A 19,476-nucleotide genomic window follows, 5' to 3' on the forward strand; every position below is an offset into this window, starting at 1 on the left:
GTGTGAGGGACAGGGTATATAGTCTGTCTACAGATGGCAACTTATGGATGAACATGTTCTAGGCAGGAAAAATTAGAGGTAACTAACATAGGGAAGGCATTAATATTAAATATTATCAAGAAAGAGTTCTGTGGAAAGTGGAACTTTCTTTAGCAGGGATCTGGAAGTGATGCTTAAGGTGGCACACTGGATAGAGTGCTGGTTCTGGCTGGAGTCAGGACTTGGTTTTCTGAGTTCAAATCTGGCCTCTTACAATAATTATCTGTGTGAACCTGGACAAGTCGCTTAACCCTTTTTGCCTTGGTTTCCTCATCTGTCAAATAAAATGGAAAAGAAAATGACAGGTCACTCCAGGATCTCCAATTCCAAATGGGATCACAAAGCATTGGACATGAATGAAAAGACCAATAACTAATAACTAATAATATATATATATATGTGTGTGTGTGTGTGTGTGTGTGTGTGTGTGTGTGTGTGTGCGTGCGTGTATATGTCTATATATGTACATGCCTGTATTTTTTTTAATCATGGTTAGTGCATGAATTTGTTTTTGCTTGACTATAATACATTTGTAACATGGATTTTTTCCTTGCTTTCTCAGTATGGGGTTTAGGAAGAAGAGGTAGGGGAAAGAGAGAGAAGATAGATTTTTTTTTTGCAAGGCAAATGGTGTTAAGTGGCTTGCCCAAGGCCACACAGCTAGGCAATTATTAAGTGTCTGAGGTTGGATTTGAACTCAGGTCCTCCTGACTCCAGGACTGATGCTCTATCTACCACACCACCTACCTATATTGAGTTTTTGATCCACTAAATCTCACAAGTTGGTGGGTTTTTTCCCTACAGGCAAACTGCTGTACATCCAGTTCTTTCTCAACTTCCATTTACAAAGATGAGTTTTAAAATCCACATGTAACACTTTGTATTTATTCGTATTACACTATATTCTGTTAGATTTGACCTAAAGTTTTGTCTTGTCAAGATCTTTTTTAACCTGGACTCATATCACATGTTAGTTATCTGTCAAATCTTCAAGTTTGCTAAGCATGCTGTCTGCTCCTCTATCCAAATCATTGGTTAAAAAATGGCAAATTGCATAGGATCAAGCATGAATTCCCTGGAACCTCCTTCCAAGCTGACATTAGACCATTAATCTCTTTGGACTGCATCATTCGACCAATTCCAAATCTACCTCATCTAACCCACATCTCCATGTTTTCCATAGAATAGTAAAAGAGATATTGTCAAAAACTTTGCTAAAATCTAGATAGATAATAGACGACTAGGTGGCACAGTAGATAGAGTGTGTCTAGGGCCAGGAAGACCCAAGTTCAAATCTGGATTCACTTACTAACCAGATGACCCTAGGCAAGTCACTTAACTCTGTTTGTCTCAGCTTTCTCATCTCTAAAATGAGCTGAAGAGGAAATGGCAAACCACTTCAATATCTTTGCCAAGAAAACCCCAGATGGGATCACAGAGTCAGACATGAATGAAACAACTGAATAATTAAAGGTAGATGATATCTATCCACAGCATTCTCTTGATCTATTAATCTGGTAATTCTGACAAAATAAGAAATAAAGTTACACAGGCAAGCAAGCATCTACAATATGCTAGGCACTGTGAAATGATCCTTATATTGCCAGGGATCACCTCTTCTTTTTTATTTTTAAAAACAATTTTTAAAAAAGCTATTAAAAGCTATTACATTCAAAAACTATTAAACTATACATAGCTTTTGAATCAGTGATACCACTATTGAATCTGTCCTTCAAAGAGGTCAAAGAAAAAGGAAAATAAATGTAGAAAGAATATTTACAGCATCTCTTTTTGTGGTGGCGAAGAATTAGAAACTGAAGGGATGCCATCATTTGGAGAAAGGCTGATAGTTGATATGTGACTATCATAGAATTCCATGACGCTTTAGGAAATGATAAAGAGGGGCGGCTAGGTGGTGCAGTGGATAAAGCACTGGCCCTGGAGTTAGGAGTACCTGGGTTCAAATCCGGTCTCAGACACTTAATAATTACCTAGCTGTGTGGCCTTGGGCAAGCCACTTACAAAAAAAAAGAAATGATAAAGGGCAGGGGTGGCTAGGTGGCACAGTAGATAGAGCACTGGCCCTGGAGTCAGAAGTACCTGAGTTCAAATCCGGCTTCAGACACTTAATAATTACCTAGCTGTGTGGCCTTGGGCAAGCCACTTAACCCCATTTGCCTTGCAACACCCCCCAAAAAAAAGAAATGATAAAGGGGATGGTTTCAGGGAAAACTGGGTTTTGTTTGAACTGATGCACAGTAAAGTAAGCAAATCCAGAACAGTTTATATAATAATATAATAAAACCAAAAAAATTTAGAAAGACTTTAGAGCATTGATCAGCCCAACAACCAATCTAAATTTCAGGAGGCATGTCAAAATCTGCCACCTTCCTCCTTACAGAGAGATAGATTCAGTACAGATTGAGGCATATTCTGAGGGAGGTTTGTCAATGAAGGAATTTGTTTTTACTTGACTGTATGTATTTGTAACAGGAGTTTTGCTTCTAAACAAATCACCTGATACAGTGAGTTTATATGACACTATATGCAACATTGTGACCTTATTGTCCCCCCACTTCTCATTTGGGAAAAGAAAAAATTTCATCATCTGTTCTCTATGATTTTTTTTTTTTTTTAGTTTTTGCAAGGCAACAGGGTTAAGTGGCTTGCCCCAGGCGACACAGCTAGGTAATTATTAAGTGTCTGAGGCTGAATTTGAACTCAGGTCCTCCTGACTCCAGGGCCCATGCTCTATCCATTATACCACCTAGCCATTCCTGTTCTCTAAGATTACTAATGATTTTTCAGAGTTTGACTCAAGATCTAGTTTTCTTTCATGATCTTTTCATTTATATTTTGTACCTCATTGTGCATATTGTTCTTTACAAATACACTTACTTCATTCTGAATCAGTTCAGACAAATCTTCCTATGTTTTTCTTAATTTCAATTGTTATTGTGTATTTCTTACTGCACAACAATATTCCACTGTATTTATATGGTATGACCTTATCTTGATTCCATCTTGGTGGCTAATTATCTTCATTTTCTAGAAGGTCACTAACCATCCCTTTATTACAATTTCTCCATAAATCCAAGTTAAGCTCCCTGGCCTATGTAATTTACAGACTTCCCTTTTTTGAAAACAAAGATAATGCCCTTATCTATTTCTGAGACATTAAAACACATTTGACACCTCTATCAGTAATAATAAGGTTATTAATTATTTTAATTAACTGTAACATTGCAAAATATTTTACATGAGTTCTTTTATATGATCTGCATTACAATCCTATAAGGTAGGTGCTATTATTATTTCCATTTCACAAATGAGGAAACTGAAACAGAGAAAGATTAATGACTTGCTTAGGATCACACAGTTAATAAGTACCTGAGCAAGGTTTGGAACTCAGGTCTTTCTGTCTCAAGCCCAGCACTCTACTCCTCCCACCATATAACTGCCTTAGTACCTAAAGAGATGGTTAATCTGGGTCTGATAACTTGAACTCATCAGGAACATTCAGGTCTCCTCATTTTATCCCCCTTCTTTTCTTAGCTCTCTATCAGCCATTTTTTTGTTTTGTCCTTCCCAATGCAAAGATTATTTCTCCTTAGCAGAGAATATTGGTTGGTTGTTGTCCTTTGTTCTCAAAGAGGATCAAAATGACCTCACTGTGTTGGGGTGAAGATACAGTGTGTTCCACTCTGGCTGATCAGACTAATATAAGCTCAGAAGGTTCCACCACAATCAGGTATAAATAAATTTATAGTCATAAATAGGCTATATGAACATTTGGAGTGAAGATATCTATATTTGTGTGCATCTCACATTTCTTTTGAACTTCTATAGCAGAGAAAAATGGAAGGAAAATAAAGGACTGGGCAGCTTCATCACATCTTCCATTATTCTATTCACAGTAGAACTATTCCTTCTCTGATCCTCCTCTAATCCCCAATATAGCTGAAATTATATACATATCTATTTATACACACATGTGTGTAAATATATATGTGTACACATATTTGTCCTCAGCTTTCATTGCCAAACTCTGCTTATTCTGAGCATTTGTATTCCTAATACTATTCTTATAGGATAGGAAAAATAATTTTAATAGCTGTACCACCCACCTCACTGGGTTATGAGCAAAGTCCTTTGTAAATTTCTATTTGTTTTGTAAATGTGAGGTTTTATAGGAAAGAGGGCCAAAGCAGAGGGTGGTAGAGCTTTGAGATAAAATGGGAAATACAGGGCTATTTAGGTGGAGTCAGGCAAGTAGCTGAAAAAGGAGGGGTCAAGAGAGCAGAGAACATCTTTAAAAAAAAAATCACCCAAACCAGAGATTAAAGTTGGAACAGAAAACACAGAATGTCAAAGCTGGAAGGGACCTTAGATCTCACACAGGTCAATCATTTTATTTTACAGATAAAAAAACTGAGTCCCAGGAAGGTAATAGGGTCATGGGCTCATAAACTTACAAATGGAAGGGAGTTCAGAGGTCACCTCATCCAAACCCATCATTTTTAGTCTGAGGAATCTGAGGACTAGAGAGGTGAAGTCACCCACCCAATGTCATACAGAAGCTGGGCCAGGATTTGAATCCAGGGGCTCCAATTCCAAAGTCATATTGTTCTTTCCTCAGTCACACTGCAGGAAAGTGCTGTAATTAGTTAGTGGCAAATCTGGAACCAGGCATCAAATCTCCATGAAGACTTACATCTTCACTATATCCCCTAAAACAGATGTTAGAATTTAAGGAGGAAATAAAATAAACCCATTCTCCCATAGCTGAACGTTCTGACAAATCTCATTCTCTCCACTGGTAACACCAACACTACCTAATCCTAACTGCTCTTTCCATTCACTCACTACTTGAGGTTTTGAGAAGGTAATGGATGGACACTGTAGCATAGAACTCATACTTTACAATCTACAGAGTGTTTTTCTCACAACTCTGTAAGGTAGGAAATAGAGTCATTATGATACCTATTTTATAGATGGGAAAATTAAATTTCCAAGAGATAAACTATTTGATCACAGACACGCAGCTAAGAAATGACAGAGCTAAAACTAGAATTCACATCTTCCTACACCAGGACTAATTTTGCAGGGGGAGAAGCAAAATTAAGCCTCTAAAAGACCTAGAACCCTGTTCCCTATTCTCTTCCTCCTTCTTCGCTTCCTCTTCCCTCATCCTGATAAACTATAATTTCTGCCATACAAACATTGAGAAAGACTCTAGTCCTGGGCTTCTCCAAATGTAGGACCTGGGAACCATCAGAATAATATGTGACAAAGGGAAGTAGAAAGGACAGGACTAGGTCTCAGCAAAACTGAAGAGAAGGTTGTCTTCAGAGCCCTACTCTCTTCTAACACTCATTTCCCATCTCCTTGAATGAATTTTTTGTATTGCACTTCCTCATTCCCAATCAAAACTACCTCTTCATAAAGGAACTGATACATTTATTTATATTTAGGGGTTTTCCAAAATAACCCACAAGGACATACCATTAGAGTTGTAAGGGACAGTACAATCCAAAATCACTACCCCCATTTCACAATTATGAAAACTGAGGCCAACATGAACTGACTGACTTGGTAAATTTATGAAGGGCCTGGGATTAGGTTGTCGATTTTCTAATCCTCAATTTTGTTTTCATGCTCCTAGAAGGGATGGTAAATTGAAAGAGGTAACATGATGTAGAAGATAGAGGGCCAATCCTGGGTTTGAATCCCTGTATAACAGTTTCTCAAATGTTCAAAGGATAATAATAGCTCCTCCCTCACATTTTGAGGCTCAAATGAGATAATGTATTTAAATTACTTAGCAAGCTCTAAAAAGCAACAGGAAAAAGTTGGGAGAGTGGGATAGTAGGGGATGATGTTAATGCATTTCAGTAGAAGTTTTCTTTTTAAAAAATGTAAATGAAGGTTTCTATATATGGCTTAGGGAAAACAATGGGTACTTGCCTGAGGGGTACAGGGATTACTTTAAACATAAATTGATATGTCAGCATATTATATTATATCATATTGTATTATAGTATACAGTGTTATAGTGTATAATGTCATATTTTGAAATGATATTGTATTGTATTATATCATATTGTATCATCATATCATATATCATATTATATTACATTGTATTATAGTATTTTATATTATATAATGTAATATTGTGTTCAATTATATAATACATATAATATAATAATGTTTTGTATTATATCATGTCTTATTGTAGTCTATCATATCAATATGTTATATTAAATTATATTATATTATATTAATTATATTATATTGTATAATGTCACATTATATTAAATATGCAGCATTATGCTATGTCATATTATATCACATATTATGATATGAACCATATCATATCTTAGTGCACATCTAAGTCTTAATGCAGCTTTAAGCTTGTAAAGTTTTAAGCTATTAAAGTTTAAAAATTACATTATTAAATCTAAAACTACATTGTTAACATGAGATTTTCAGTTTTGTCTAACTCTTCATGACCTCAGTGAGGGTTTTCTTGGCAAAGATACTGGAGTGGCTTACCATTTGACTTTAAGCCCAGTGTTCTATCCACTTCATCACCTATCTGCTCATACTGTTAAAATGTAACACTATATTTAAAACTTGTCCTGTATAACCCTGTTTGGAAAGGAAAGGAGTACCAGGAAGGGAATGAGGAAGGATAGAGAGGGAGTTGTAAAGAAAGAGAAAGCATTTTTTGGATAAAAGAAAGAGAGAAGGGAAAGGGAACAACTAAGGAAACTGAACAGAATAGCCAGGATGGATTCATGGAGAGAATGGGCAGTTTGTCTGAGGAAATCAACTCTATTGATAAGGTAAATGATCAGTACCATTTGGACCAGTAATGAAAAGGAATGAACCTGGGACAAAAATGCTTAGTTCCTCAGACCTCCAAGGGGGAGAAATATTATATAGCTAGTAGCTCCCCATGGTCCTGAAGGGGACCCAGAGCAGGTAGTCTATAAGAATTCACCCATAATAAAATGGGAATTATTGTGTAATGGAAAGATCTCTGCAGTTAGAATTAGAAACTATGGGTTCAAATCTCAGCTCTGTTGCTTACTAGCTGTGTGACTTTGGGCAAATCATTAAATTTCTCAGGTCTCCACTTCCTCAACTGTAAAGGGGAGGATAGATGGGATGATTTCTAAAGTCTCTTCCAAATTAAGTGCCTGTGATAGGTGTCCCTGGCAATTTAGGGTCTGAAAAACATTTTCCTCCCAGTACCCTAAGTGTGCATTACCAGTGTTATCCTATTTTAAAGTTGAAGAAACTAAGACCAAGTGAAGGGAGTTATCCAGGCCCACACAACAAAGAAAGGACTCAAATTCACATCTTCTCATTCCTATAAATGAAAGGATTTAGATTTATAGGTAGGGCTTTGGAGTTCTCCCAATTCCTTAATTGTTGACTGAGGAAGCTGAGGGCCAGGAAGGCTAAATGTCTTGCCTCAGAACACACAACAAGTAAACCATACCAAGTCCTCAACCTACAAAATCAGTACTCTTGCCCCATATCCTGCCTCTTATGTTGCCCTTTTCACTCACTCACACTTGTATCCTCCAAGAGCCAGGATCTAGGAGAAAAGTCTGTGGACTAAGAGTCTTTAAGACATCAGCAGCCAACCATATGGTACTGAGCTGCTTTGCACTTTGCTAGGCTGATTTGAGGATAACTGACAGCCCTGGGCTTGAATCTGAAGTTTTTCCAACTTGGTAGGATTGCCCCCAAGCTTTCAAAAAACCCCTAGTGGGGTGGAGTCCAATTTCAAATCCCAAGAAGGCATCAGAGGAAGACTTTAGTCAAAGGTCCCATATGTAGAATGAGGACAATACTTCAATAATAATGTTTGATGATCAAATGAGAAAATTTATTAAAAGTGTTTTGCAGCAATAATTTGAATTGATCCAGAAATATGTCACTCTCATCTCTTTAATTAGATTACAAGCTCATTTAAGTCAGGAGACTTTGTGTTGCTTCTATTGCACCTAAATATATTGTATACATATGAGTATGTATGTATATCTATACACATATATATATGTACAGATTGATATGTGTATGCATGCATGCATATGTGTGGGGGGGGTTGGTTGGTTGGTTGGTTGATAGATCAAGAGAAAATGGCAACAGGAAGCCCAAATTCAGTGATCAGTGTTTTAAGCTTTTGTGAAGTAAATACTCCCTGTGATCCACCTCAGTTCTCCCTAATTCATGCCTGGAAGTTCCCTCAGGTGGACACAAAGTTTAAGGTGAGGAAGAATGGCACAAAGAATGAGACCTGACTTTGGAGTCTGATATATTGGGTTCAAATCCCAGCTGTTCTACTTTACTGCTTAGAATCTTTATCCCCTCATCAATAAAATTTTGTGTAATTTTATCCTCTCAAAAACTCTGTGAAGTAGGTGCTATTATTATCATTCCCATTTTACAGATGAGAAGACAGATTAAGAGACTTGCTCAGAATCAAACAGTTGGGAAGAACATGGGGCAGGATTTGAATGAAGTTTTTTCTAACTCCAGATCCCACATGCTATCTATCCATTGTAGGACTTTGGGTGACTCTAGGGTCCCTTACAACTCTGCATCTTTGAAATACCTACCTGTGTGCTTCTGATTGAAGGGGATGGGTGAAAAATGGGTAAACCACCAAAGAAAAACACCTGGGAAAAGACTGGGACCCAGAAGTTCTGACTTTGATGACTAAATCTTCCCCCTTTGTCTCATTGGGATCACAGAATTTCTGAATTAAAATGAATTTTATAGATCATCTTTAGTTCTGTTGTTGTCATTTCACTTGTGGCCAATTCTCCATGACCCCATTTTGGGGTTTTCTTCGCATAGATATTGGAGTTGTTTACTATTTTCTTCTCAAGATCATTTTGCAGATGGGGAAATTGAAGATTAAGTGATTTGCCAAGAGTCATACAGCAAGTAAGTGTCTGAGACTGTATCTGAACTCAGGAAGATAAATTTTCCTAAACCCATTGCTCTATTTACTGTACAACCTACATTCCCTTTATTACGTCTACCACATTACTTAAAAAAAAAAATCCCATCTCTCAACTGATCATCCAGTGATAGGGAACCCATTATGGCCTGAGGAAACCTATTCCAATTTTGTATTGCTCTAAGTTAGGAAGAATTTCCATAAATAAAGTCCAAATTTGTCTCTTTGCAAATTCCATGCATTTCTTAGAATTCTGTCCTCTGGGGCCATCTGGAACAAGTTGAGCCCCATTCCATGTGATAGCCCTTTAGACATATGAAGGCAGTTAATATGTTTCTGCTAGCATTCTTCTCCAAGTTATGTATCTTTAGTTCTTTTAACCTTTTCTCAGATGACACGAACTCCAAACCCTTCACCATCCTGATTATCCTCCTTTCTCTGGCTTATCAGTATGCTTCCTATGATATGGCTTCCAGAGTTTAACAACATGCACCAGATGGAGTTTAAGGAGGGCAGACTAGAGCAGGAAGGGTTACAATCTCTAGCTTGCCTCTATAGGTTTTTATATTCAAATGGGAAAAACCCTAAAGACAAAATGTCATCCAAGTGGCTGTTTTATTGAGAAAAAGGAATGGAAATTGACTTATGTCATCATAGATTTTATAAAATGAAGAATTAGAAGGGTTGTTATTGACTTCCCTACACTCAACCTTCCCCATTTTACAGAAGAAGAAAGTAAAGCGGTCTGGAGGGGTTATGTAATTTGTCTGTGGTCACTCAACTAAGAAAAGAGGCAATGGAAACAATGGGGAAAAGGCAGCTAGGTGGTGGTGATGATACTCTGAACCTGGTGTCAGAACAATCTGAGTGCCAGTCCAACCTCAGACACTCAGTAGCTGTGTGACCTTGGGTAAGTTATTCATCCTCAGTTTCCTCAACTGCAAAATGGAAATGATGGAAATAATAGTACCTCCTTTTCAGGATTATTGTGAAAATCATGAGATAATATTTATAAAGTACTTCACCCAGTGCCTGGTACATTAGTAGGCACTGTATAAATGTTAGCTGTTATTATTATCAACTGAAATATTTGCAATCTGTATAATAATATAAATTCTACCTATTATTATGATTTATTATTACCATTCTTGAGCCAAGATTTGAATCTTGGTCTCTTGACTCTTAAAACCAGCCTCTTTCTGTCATATCATGGTGTAGAAAGGTCAAGATGCCCCTTGCCTCAATGCACAGGTTACATAAACAGTGGATACCTTGATCATTTACCTTACAAAAAACCCAAAGCTTTCAAGTTAAAGAATGAACAGATCAATAAGTCTCTTGCTTTGCCACAGATGTCAGTGATTTTGAGAAGGTCTAGAACAGAGACAGCATGACACAATAACTAGAGGATTATGCAGAGTCCAAAGACCCACCCAATTTCGGCTCTGTCACATAATAACAAAAGCTACTAGCATTTCTAGAGCACTTTAAGGTTTGCAAATCACTTTACCAATATCTTATTTTATCACACAGCAACCCTGGGAAGTAGGTATTAGTATCACTATTATTTTCCCTCTTTTTACAACAAGGATTAAAGTCCATATACTGGTTATGTGATCTTTGGCAAAGTCTTTACCTTGGAGCAACTAAGGTGTGCAGTGGATAGAGCACTGGTTCTGGAGTCAGGAGGACCTGAGTTCAAACTCGACCTCAGACACTTAATCAACTTGCTGTGTGACTTTGGGCAACCCACTTAACCCCATTGCCTTGCAAAAACAAAAGAAAAAAGTCTTTATCTCTCTGCTTTAGTCAACTAATCCAAGCTACATGAGGAGAGGAAAGGACCTGGTTACCAGGTCTGAGGTTGGATGGCACTCAGATTGTCCTGCCACCAGGTCCAGAGTATTAACTGAACCATCACCACCACCACCTAGCTTCCTTTTCCCCATTGTTTCCATTGCCTCTTTACCAATGAGATTACAGGTCTGATTTGAAAGACAAAGAAAGAAAGGAAGGAAAGAAGAAAGAAAAAGGAAAAGGAAAAGGAAAAGGAAAGAGGATGATAGAGAGAAAGAGAAAAAAGACAAAAAGATAAATGGATAGAGAGGTAAATAAAAGTCTCCTTTAAGGGTCTTTACAATGTGCTAGATAGAGCATTAACTTTCTTTTTATGTAGTTTATTTTTTTAAAAATTTTTTCCAATTAATATAAAGATAGTTTCAACATTCATTTTTGTAAAATATTCTCCCTTCCTCCCTTCTTTCCTTCTCCACCTCCCCAAGAGACAAGCAATCTGATATAGATTATACAGAGCAACAACTATTCAAGCTAAAGAACTGAATGTCTAACTTTGAATGTCAGGAATCAGAAAACCAAACTGAGAGAGATACTTTGGAAAGGTAAAATAATCTTATTTGTCCCTGAAATCATGCCCCATATATAACCACTAAGTCTATCTGTGGGTCATATTAGTCTTGAGCTTGAGCATCTAAGGAGCAGGGATAAGACTGAGAAGAAAGGGGAAGAAGGAGATTGTTACAAATATAAGGAAAGTCAAAATTACTTGTAATCATAAGAAACTTGGCATTTACTTGGAGATTTAAGAAAAGAAAGTGCTTTCCTCACAATGATCCTGTGAAGCAGATGATGAAATATTCATTATCTCCATTTTATAGGTGATGAAACAGACTCAAAGAAATAAATGATTTGCCCAGGCTAACATAGCTAATAAGTAACAGAGTCAGTATTTAACCCAGATCTCTTGACTCTAAGTCTCTCACTCTTTCTGCCAGAATAATCTCAGTTTATTTTACACATGAAGATATTGAAGCCCAGAAAGATAAGATTTCACTGATCTAAGATCAGTAGTAGGTCCAGAACCAGACCTTTAATTTGGGTCTTCTGACTCCCAGGCCTATATTTTCATTCTATCAGATCACAAGCTTCTGTGGTATTTCCCCAATGGGGCCTCTCTAATTTCTTTGCCCCTACCTCCTGATTCTCTTGATTCATTTATCTTACCCTGTTTTTCTTATTTTTCTATTTTTGCTCTCACGCTTGTGGGAGGGTGTGTGTGTGTGTGTGTGTGTGTGTGTGTGTGTATGTAGCTTGGGCTCTGGATGTTTTCTGCTTCTCTGCATTTTCCTATGATGCTAAGCAAACTGACACTTCCTCCAGGTTCTGTTTGCCCAGAATTGCTGCAGAGAGAAAAAAGACTGCCTAATATACCTCAAACCAATCATGGGTCTTCCTCACTGACTCCCTTCAACTAACATGCATTTAGGAAATTTGTGTATTGTAAATTTCCACCTGTTTCAGCTGTAATTCCTGGGGATTCATTCTGGATCCTCCCTTGTTATTTTCCTTCTCCTCTCTCCCATTGTCCTGGCTGATACCCAAGGCATCAAACCTGGGATCACCCACTCTTTCTCCATTCCTCCATCTTTCTAAGTACTCAACTGATCATGAGTGACTTTCAGCTCTGTTCCACTATCTTCCATCTCTTTTTTTGTCTTCTTTCACATTATAGGATCTTGCTATCTTGTTAGTCTATATTCAAAATCTGGAAGAGAGCCTGTCAGACCATCAAGATCGCCACTTCTACTTTCTTCTTCCAATCATAGAAGACCACCCTCTCCTTAGGAATGAAACCAGAAAAAAGAGAGAAGGGTGCGCACCTAGATCACTCTGCCCTCTTCTTAGAGGTTAGAGACTTGATTGGAGAAAGTATTTGGAAATTATAGGGTGCCTTGGGAACAATCATCCATAAAAAGAAAAAAAAAAGGAACCAAGTGGTTGATTGATCCTTGCAAGAAACAAACCTGTTGACCTCTAAATATCCTCACAGACAAACCCAAAAATAAACCCTGGGAGGTGCTGCAACCCCAGGTCAAAGAGAAACTGAGACATGCTATATATGCCAGCCAGCCAGCCCTGGGCATTCAGCCAAGGTCTTGGAATTAGTGGAAATATCACCACAAACCAGCAAGTGAGTCCTGTCAGGCACAATATCTCCCTTTGACCCTTAACAGGAAGTGGGGATGGTGCTAGGGTTTGCCTGGATAATCCCCACTTGGTGATCTCGATGTCTTGGCATCAAGTTTCCCAAAGATAGACTCTAGACTTGTTGGGACTGGGTGGAGGGGAGTGCTGGAGAAGATGTGGATGGAGTGGGTCAGTGACTCAGCATTGATGATGTCAACCTCACACTCAGGAAGGAGTCATCTTCATAGTTCCAGAGGGCTGGGGTGGGGGGGATGTAGCTCAGGAACAACCCTTGGGGAGGGAGAGGAGTTGGAGCAGGCTTGAGGAAACAGCCCTACCCACAAAAAAAAAAACTTTTCTTTGCCCTTGGGACACCTGAAAGCTAACCCAGACCTTTCCCCATGAGGTGATAAGGGGTAGTGGACAAGACTCCAGGTGTTGAAAGTATCATGAGGAATAACAGTACTGAGAGTTAGTCCCAAGTGGTTCTGGGTGTCAGAAAGAACAAGTCAAGTCACATGGAGCAGGTGCAGAGAGATCTGTCACAAGAGAACAGTCTCTGGTGGAGCAGAACACATCAGAATGTTTTTATGTTAAAGAATTCTATGGGAGGGGTTGGGGGTGAAGGGGGGGCTGACTATCCAGATCTGTGATTTGATTGCTATAGAAAACTTCCAAGGTAGACTCTCTCTCTCCTCTTGTGCAGATGGACAGTCTTAGAGAGTGACTTGAATTACTGAGAGAAGTGTCCTGCCTGGTATGTGGCAGAGGCAGGTGTCCCGTCCTAGGTCCACACAACTAGCAAACGTCAGAGTTGGGAATGAACCTTGAAGCCCAACACTTTTATTTTCATTTTACAGATTAAAAAAAAACTAATGAGACCAGTATCTGATAAGAAGTCCAGAGACCCGAGTATTCTAGAAAACTAGATGGAACTTGGAGGATTCGACTAGAACAAGGAGCCCTCTAGCCCGTCCACTTTCTGTCTGTGGCCCTAGGGGCAACACTCTCCATCCCCGCCTCATGAACCCTAGACTTCCCAAGAGAGAAAACAGCTTACCCAATTTGGGGCATTCTTCTGGGACCAGCCCGTTCCCAAGGGCCAGAAACAGAACGGCCAGGGTGACCGACAGCATGCTTCCTCTTCTTCTAATATAGCATTCTCCAGCGGGAGCGGCCCCGGGTTGCCTCTGGGGGGGTCTCACTGCTCCCGGAGTCCACGAGTCGGATGAGGTCCCCTGCCAGTCCCCATGGTGGGGAGCGCCGTGCTCCCCGGACGCGGCTCCTCCGGCTCCTCGGGCGGACGCGGCTCCGCTGGCTCTGCTGGGCCGGTGCCGCGCTCCTCTCCCCGCCTCCCTCTCGCACTCCCTCCTATTCACTGCCTGGTCTCCAGAGCTCCACTTCCCACTTACCCATGACTCAGAGCAGTGGAGAGCCCTGGCAAACACAGGAAAACATTTGAGGAACTCAGCTCTGCAGCGGCTTGTCGACTGTCCCCCGTGTGCGATTGTGAAATCGGGCGCCGATGGAGCAACAACAGCCTGGGCAAGAGGGGAGACGGGGCGGGCTTCCAGCAGACATTCCGCACCTGAGCCAGGAGGGCACACTCCACCTGCTGTTGAGAGAGCGCCCCGAGCTTCGCAGCTCAGCTGAAGGGGAAGGGGATTGGTATTATTCTGCTTGGTTTACCAACGAGGAAATTGAGGTTCGGAGAGATCAGCTGATTTGCTAGGGACTCTAGAGTAAGTGGGACAGCTGGGACTTGAAAAACATTCTTCCTCATTAATAATAATAACTAGGATGTTTATCAAGTTCAGGTGGTTTTAAGCTGACGTTTGGGAAATAGAGTATGTGTAAAGAGCTTTGCGAGTATTATCTCGTTTTATACTCCTAATAGCTCTGAGAAACTTATCCCATTTTACGGATGAGAAAACTGAGGCAAGTCACTTAAATTGCCTGTCTTCTCATCCGTAAAATGGGATAATTTGAATTCCAATCTTCCTGACACCAGGTCCAGTATTCTTCCCATGTTACGACCTCTTAGTATCCAATGTTTTTTCTTTTTTTCTTTTTCTTTTTTTTTTTGTCATTCAAGAAAGATTTTATTTACTTTGAGTTTTACAATTTTTCCCCTAATCTCACTTCCCTCCCCCACCCCCACCCCCATAGAATGCAGTCTGTTAGTCTTTACATTGTTTCCATGATATATTGATATAAGTATATGGTATATTGGTATATTGATCTAAGTTGAATGTGATGAGAGAGAAATCATATCCTTAAGGAAGAAAAATAAAGTATAAGAGACAGCAAAATTACATAAAAAGATAACAGTTTTTTTCTCTAAGTTAAAGTTAATAGTCTTTGGTCTTTGTTTAAGCTCCACAATTCTTTCTCTGGATACAGATAGCATTCTCCATCTCAGATAGCCCCAAATTGTCCCTGATTGTTGCACTGATGGAATGAATAAATTCATCAAGATTGATCATCACCCCCGTGTCTCTAAGAGAAACTAAAGAACATAGAGGTGAAAGGGACCTGGTCAGAGAATATCTAGTCACACAATAACCTTATTTGACCATCTGAGAAATCTGAGGTCCAAAGAATTAAGTTATTTGCCCAAAGTCACACAACCTGTGAGTAGCAGAATCAGGATGTAAAAGTCCTCTGACTCCAGATACAAAGATACAGAGTTCTTAGCACTGTTCTGCACTGCCTGGAACTGAGGTACTTCTAAACTGTAACACCAGGATATGAATCAATGAATATACAGTTTATCCCTTTCACATCACAACTTTCTCCATCAAGGTTTTGATATATCATTGGTTGGAATAAGAAATTAAATGGGAATTTGGGGGGAGTTTTGTGGAAGTCACAGACTACACTAGCAATGACAGAAAAAAGTTTAGAAATGCACAAAATATGTGTATAATATTGCATAATATTTATTATATAATATTATTTATATTATTTATACATTATATATTAATATTTTATGTTTAACACAATGTTATATAATATATAAATTCTTCAGTAATATATAAACCATATCACATTATAATAACACTTTATCTTTTAAAACCAGAATAATTCAGACTTCTCTAATATGATGGGAGGGCCAAAAAATTTTACATTTTCCAGGTCAAGGGGGTGCTATACTCTTAACCTCCACAATATAAAATGTATAATTGCACATCCTAAATCAATTCAAGAACTGTGTGTCTGCTTGAGAATGGAAAAATAAGGCACCAAGCCTGGAGTCAGAAAGATCTGAAGTTCAAATGCAGCCTCAGATACTTATTAACTCTGTGGCCCTAGGCAAAGTCATTCTGCCTCAAATTCCTCAACTGTAAAATAGAGATAATAAGCTTATTACTTATTGTTACAAAAGAATGTTATAAAATAATATGAATACTATTATAAAATAATGTTTTGCTTAGGGTCTAGCAAGGACTTATTCATTTAGTTCTGTGTAGATCCTTTTAAGTTGTAACAATGGACCAAAATATCTCATTATTTCAGCCCTGCTTCCTTTCCCCCCCTGGAAGGAACCTAGTGTCTACATGGACTCTAAGATGATGCTAGGACTAGGAAGATACCTAGGTACCTTGTAGGGTTGTTGTAAGAAATAAATGGGATAATAATTGTAAAATGTTTTGCACAGTGCCTGATACATAGTAAGTACTATATAAAAATGTTATCTACTAATTCTTTTTCATATATTCAATTCAAATATTCAAAATATTGAAATTTAGGGGATACTCATCACTTGGGAAAAGTTGAACAAGTTGTGGTAAATGAATGTAATGGAATACTGTAGTGCAATAAAAAATAATGATCAAGCAGATTGCAGAAAAACCTGGAAAGACTTGTATGCATAGATACAAAGTGAGGTAAGCAAAACCAGGAAAACAATAAAACACAGTATCAGTGTCATTGTATGATGATCATCTGTGAATGACCCAGTTCTTCTCAGCAACACAGTGATCCAAGGCAAATACAATGAACCCACAAAGGAAAATGCTATCCATATCAGATAAAGCACTAATGCACCCCAAATGTAGATTGAAGCATATCTTTTTCAATTATCTTATTCTTTCTCATGGTTATTTTTTCCTTTTGATCTGTTTCTGCTTCCATGACTGAGATTAATATGGAAATTTATAAACATATGTATGAACTATATCAGACTGCCTACCATTTTCATAAGAGGGGAGAAGGGAGGAAAAAAATTTGGAACTTAAATCTTATAAAAATGAATGCAAAAATTTTCATGATATGTAACAGTGGAAAAATATTTAAACACTACAAAATTCAAAAAGTTTTTAAATTTTTTAAAAAGGAAAACAAAAATAAATATTAGCTATTAGAAAAAGTAAACAGGATTAAGTAGAAATGTAGGACTATAGATTTAGCTGTCTGGTCCTCTATAATTACCTGGAGGTCACACCTACAATTGAGAAGTTGGTATAAATCTCAATTCTGGGAGACATCAATAGCAAGTTATAACTTAAATTTACAACAATATTTTCTAGGACAAATGATCAAAAGTTCATAGATTGTAAAATGATGGAACATAACATTGAAGATGTTTTGCCATATTGACCCAAAGATAGCAGGTTTCTGGAGGTAGCTCAAATTAACTTGTAGTGGCTGATTAAATTTTCAATTAGAGCATTGATACTTTGGAAACTGAGAAATATTATAAATCAGGGCTTGATTTATTGTTTTGTTGAATGTCTAAAGAAAATGATGGAGAAAATGTTAATAATGCAGAGTAAATTTAAAGTGTACTGTGTTTTCAGAAAAATGGTTGTTAAATATTTATCAAAATGCATTACAATTTACATTGTCCAAAGGCAATAACAAGATTATTTTATTAGTATGTTAACAATGATGACTTCTGTTCAAAAAGTGGCATCCAAAATATCATTGAGGACATGTATGACTAGAAAGAAACTGAGCCAGTCATGTAAGAAGAGCTCTATTCAGTTCTGCTATTAATGATCCTAATAATTGATCCCTCCCATATTTTCTAACTAAAATCCCTTATAAGGTTTACACTAGAATCACAAAGTCAAAGACAAGGTATATAGGTTGGACACCCCAATGTAGAATGTCAGAGTTGAGATGTCATGTCTCTTTATAGAGGAGGAAATCAGGACCCAAAAGAAGCCATAACTAGGGCAGAATGATCTGGACTTTGTCCCAAGGCACCAGCATGGTTTTAGGTGAAGTCATATTATTGCTTCATTAGAGCCTTCTGCTAGTTCCAAGGGCATGGAACCAACCATGAGGATCTCACTCGTCTTCCCTCTATCACCAACCCTTATCCCCTATCTACTACTTTTTCCCTTTTATTCTCTCTCCACCTCATTCTGAAAGTTGTCTGGTTTGATTACACCACTTCCCAGGCAGATGGTGCTCAGCTTGCCAAACTCATACCAACTTCCCTTACCTTTGCATTCTCTTGGCTGGTGTCTAGACCCAGAGCAACTTTATCTACCTGGAGCTAACCCCTATCTATCCCAAATCCCCCATGCAACTGATTTTGCCCCAGATACTAATGAAGTACAATATCAATGTTTGTAGAATTCCTGTATAGAAAGGGGTCCCTGGCATCCTTCTGGGCTCTGAGAAATTCCTTAGAAATATAACTTTGGCTAGGTGCCTTTGGCTCTGAAAATAGTCTGATAGGATCCAAGTGCTTGACCCTGGGGGTCATGGACATACCATAAAATTGTCTAAAGATTTACAAAGCACCCTTGTTAGCCTAATTATCTTGCTGTATCTGCTAAATTCCAGGACTGCCTCCTACCTTCCCAAGATGTGGCTGGAACCATAAGATAGTAAATTCCACTCCCTCAAACCTGTGGGAAGCCTGTGAATACGTGACTCCCTCCATCTCAGAAAATATGTTCGAACATTACACAAAGACCCTGACCCTTTCCCACTCCTATCTATATGGAACCCTATGTTTACATATGTTTATAACAAGACAATATATCTAACTGCTGTCTTTGCTTCTGTATCCTGCTGGCTCTCAGTACCACCCCCACCCCCCACAAAAAACACTATAAAGACCTTAACCCTTGAACACTCAGGTACTATCTGATTTGGGTACTCTTCATCATCAGGCAGTTCCTGGGAAATAAAGATCTCCAAACTTATCAAATTATGGTCTCTGTCTAGCTTTTTGGGTTCAGCATTTGGGGGCTCCAGCAAGATCTTGGTGTTTTGTGTCACCAAAGGAGACCATGGGAGCCTCAAGTTTAGGTTCGAACAGACTGCCTCTGCTTTTCCTAGGGGAGCTGGCCCCTGATCATGTTCCAGGGCCCCAAAACTAGGTAGACATAGTTTTAGTATGGACCTCTCCTCAATCCCCCATTTGGCCTAAGTGGAGATACTGTTACAACTCTGGAGGTAAGCTTGTTCTGGGTATGGGTTTAGACATTTGGTTGCAGGGGAATCAG

At 38.5% G+C, this 19,476-nt stretch overlaps 1 protein-coding gene across 1 annotated transcript in view; it reads right to left on the minus strand.

Annotated features, from left to right (window-relative positions):
* Nucleotides 1–19,476, minus strand: part of IL6R (interleukin 6 receptor) — a 105,754-nt gene that overhangs the window by 48,824 nt on the left and 37,454 nt on the right. The window contains exon 2 of the mRNA XM_074223390.1: nt 14,067–14,547. Coding sequence (XP_074079491.1) covers nt 14,067–14,142 — 76 coding nt within the window. The 5' untranslated portion in view covers nt 14,143–14,547. The remainder of the gene's footprint in view (nt 1–14,066; nt 14,548–19,476) is intronic.

The sequence above is a fragment of the Macrotis lagotis genome, chromosome 2 (assembly GCF_037893015.1).
Source record: "Macrotis lagotis isolate mMagLag1 chromosome 2, bilby.v1.9.chrom.fasta, whole genome shotgun sequence".
NCBI classification, from domain to species: Eukaryota; Metazoa; Chordata; class Mammalia; order Peramelemorphia; family Peramelidae; genus Macrotis; species Macrotis lagotis.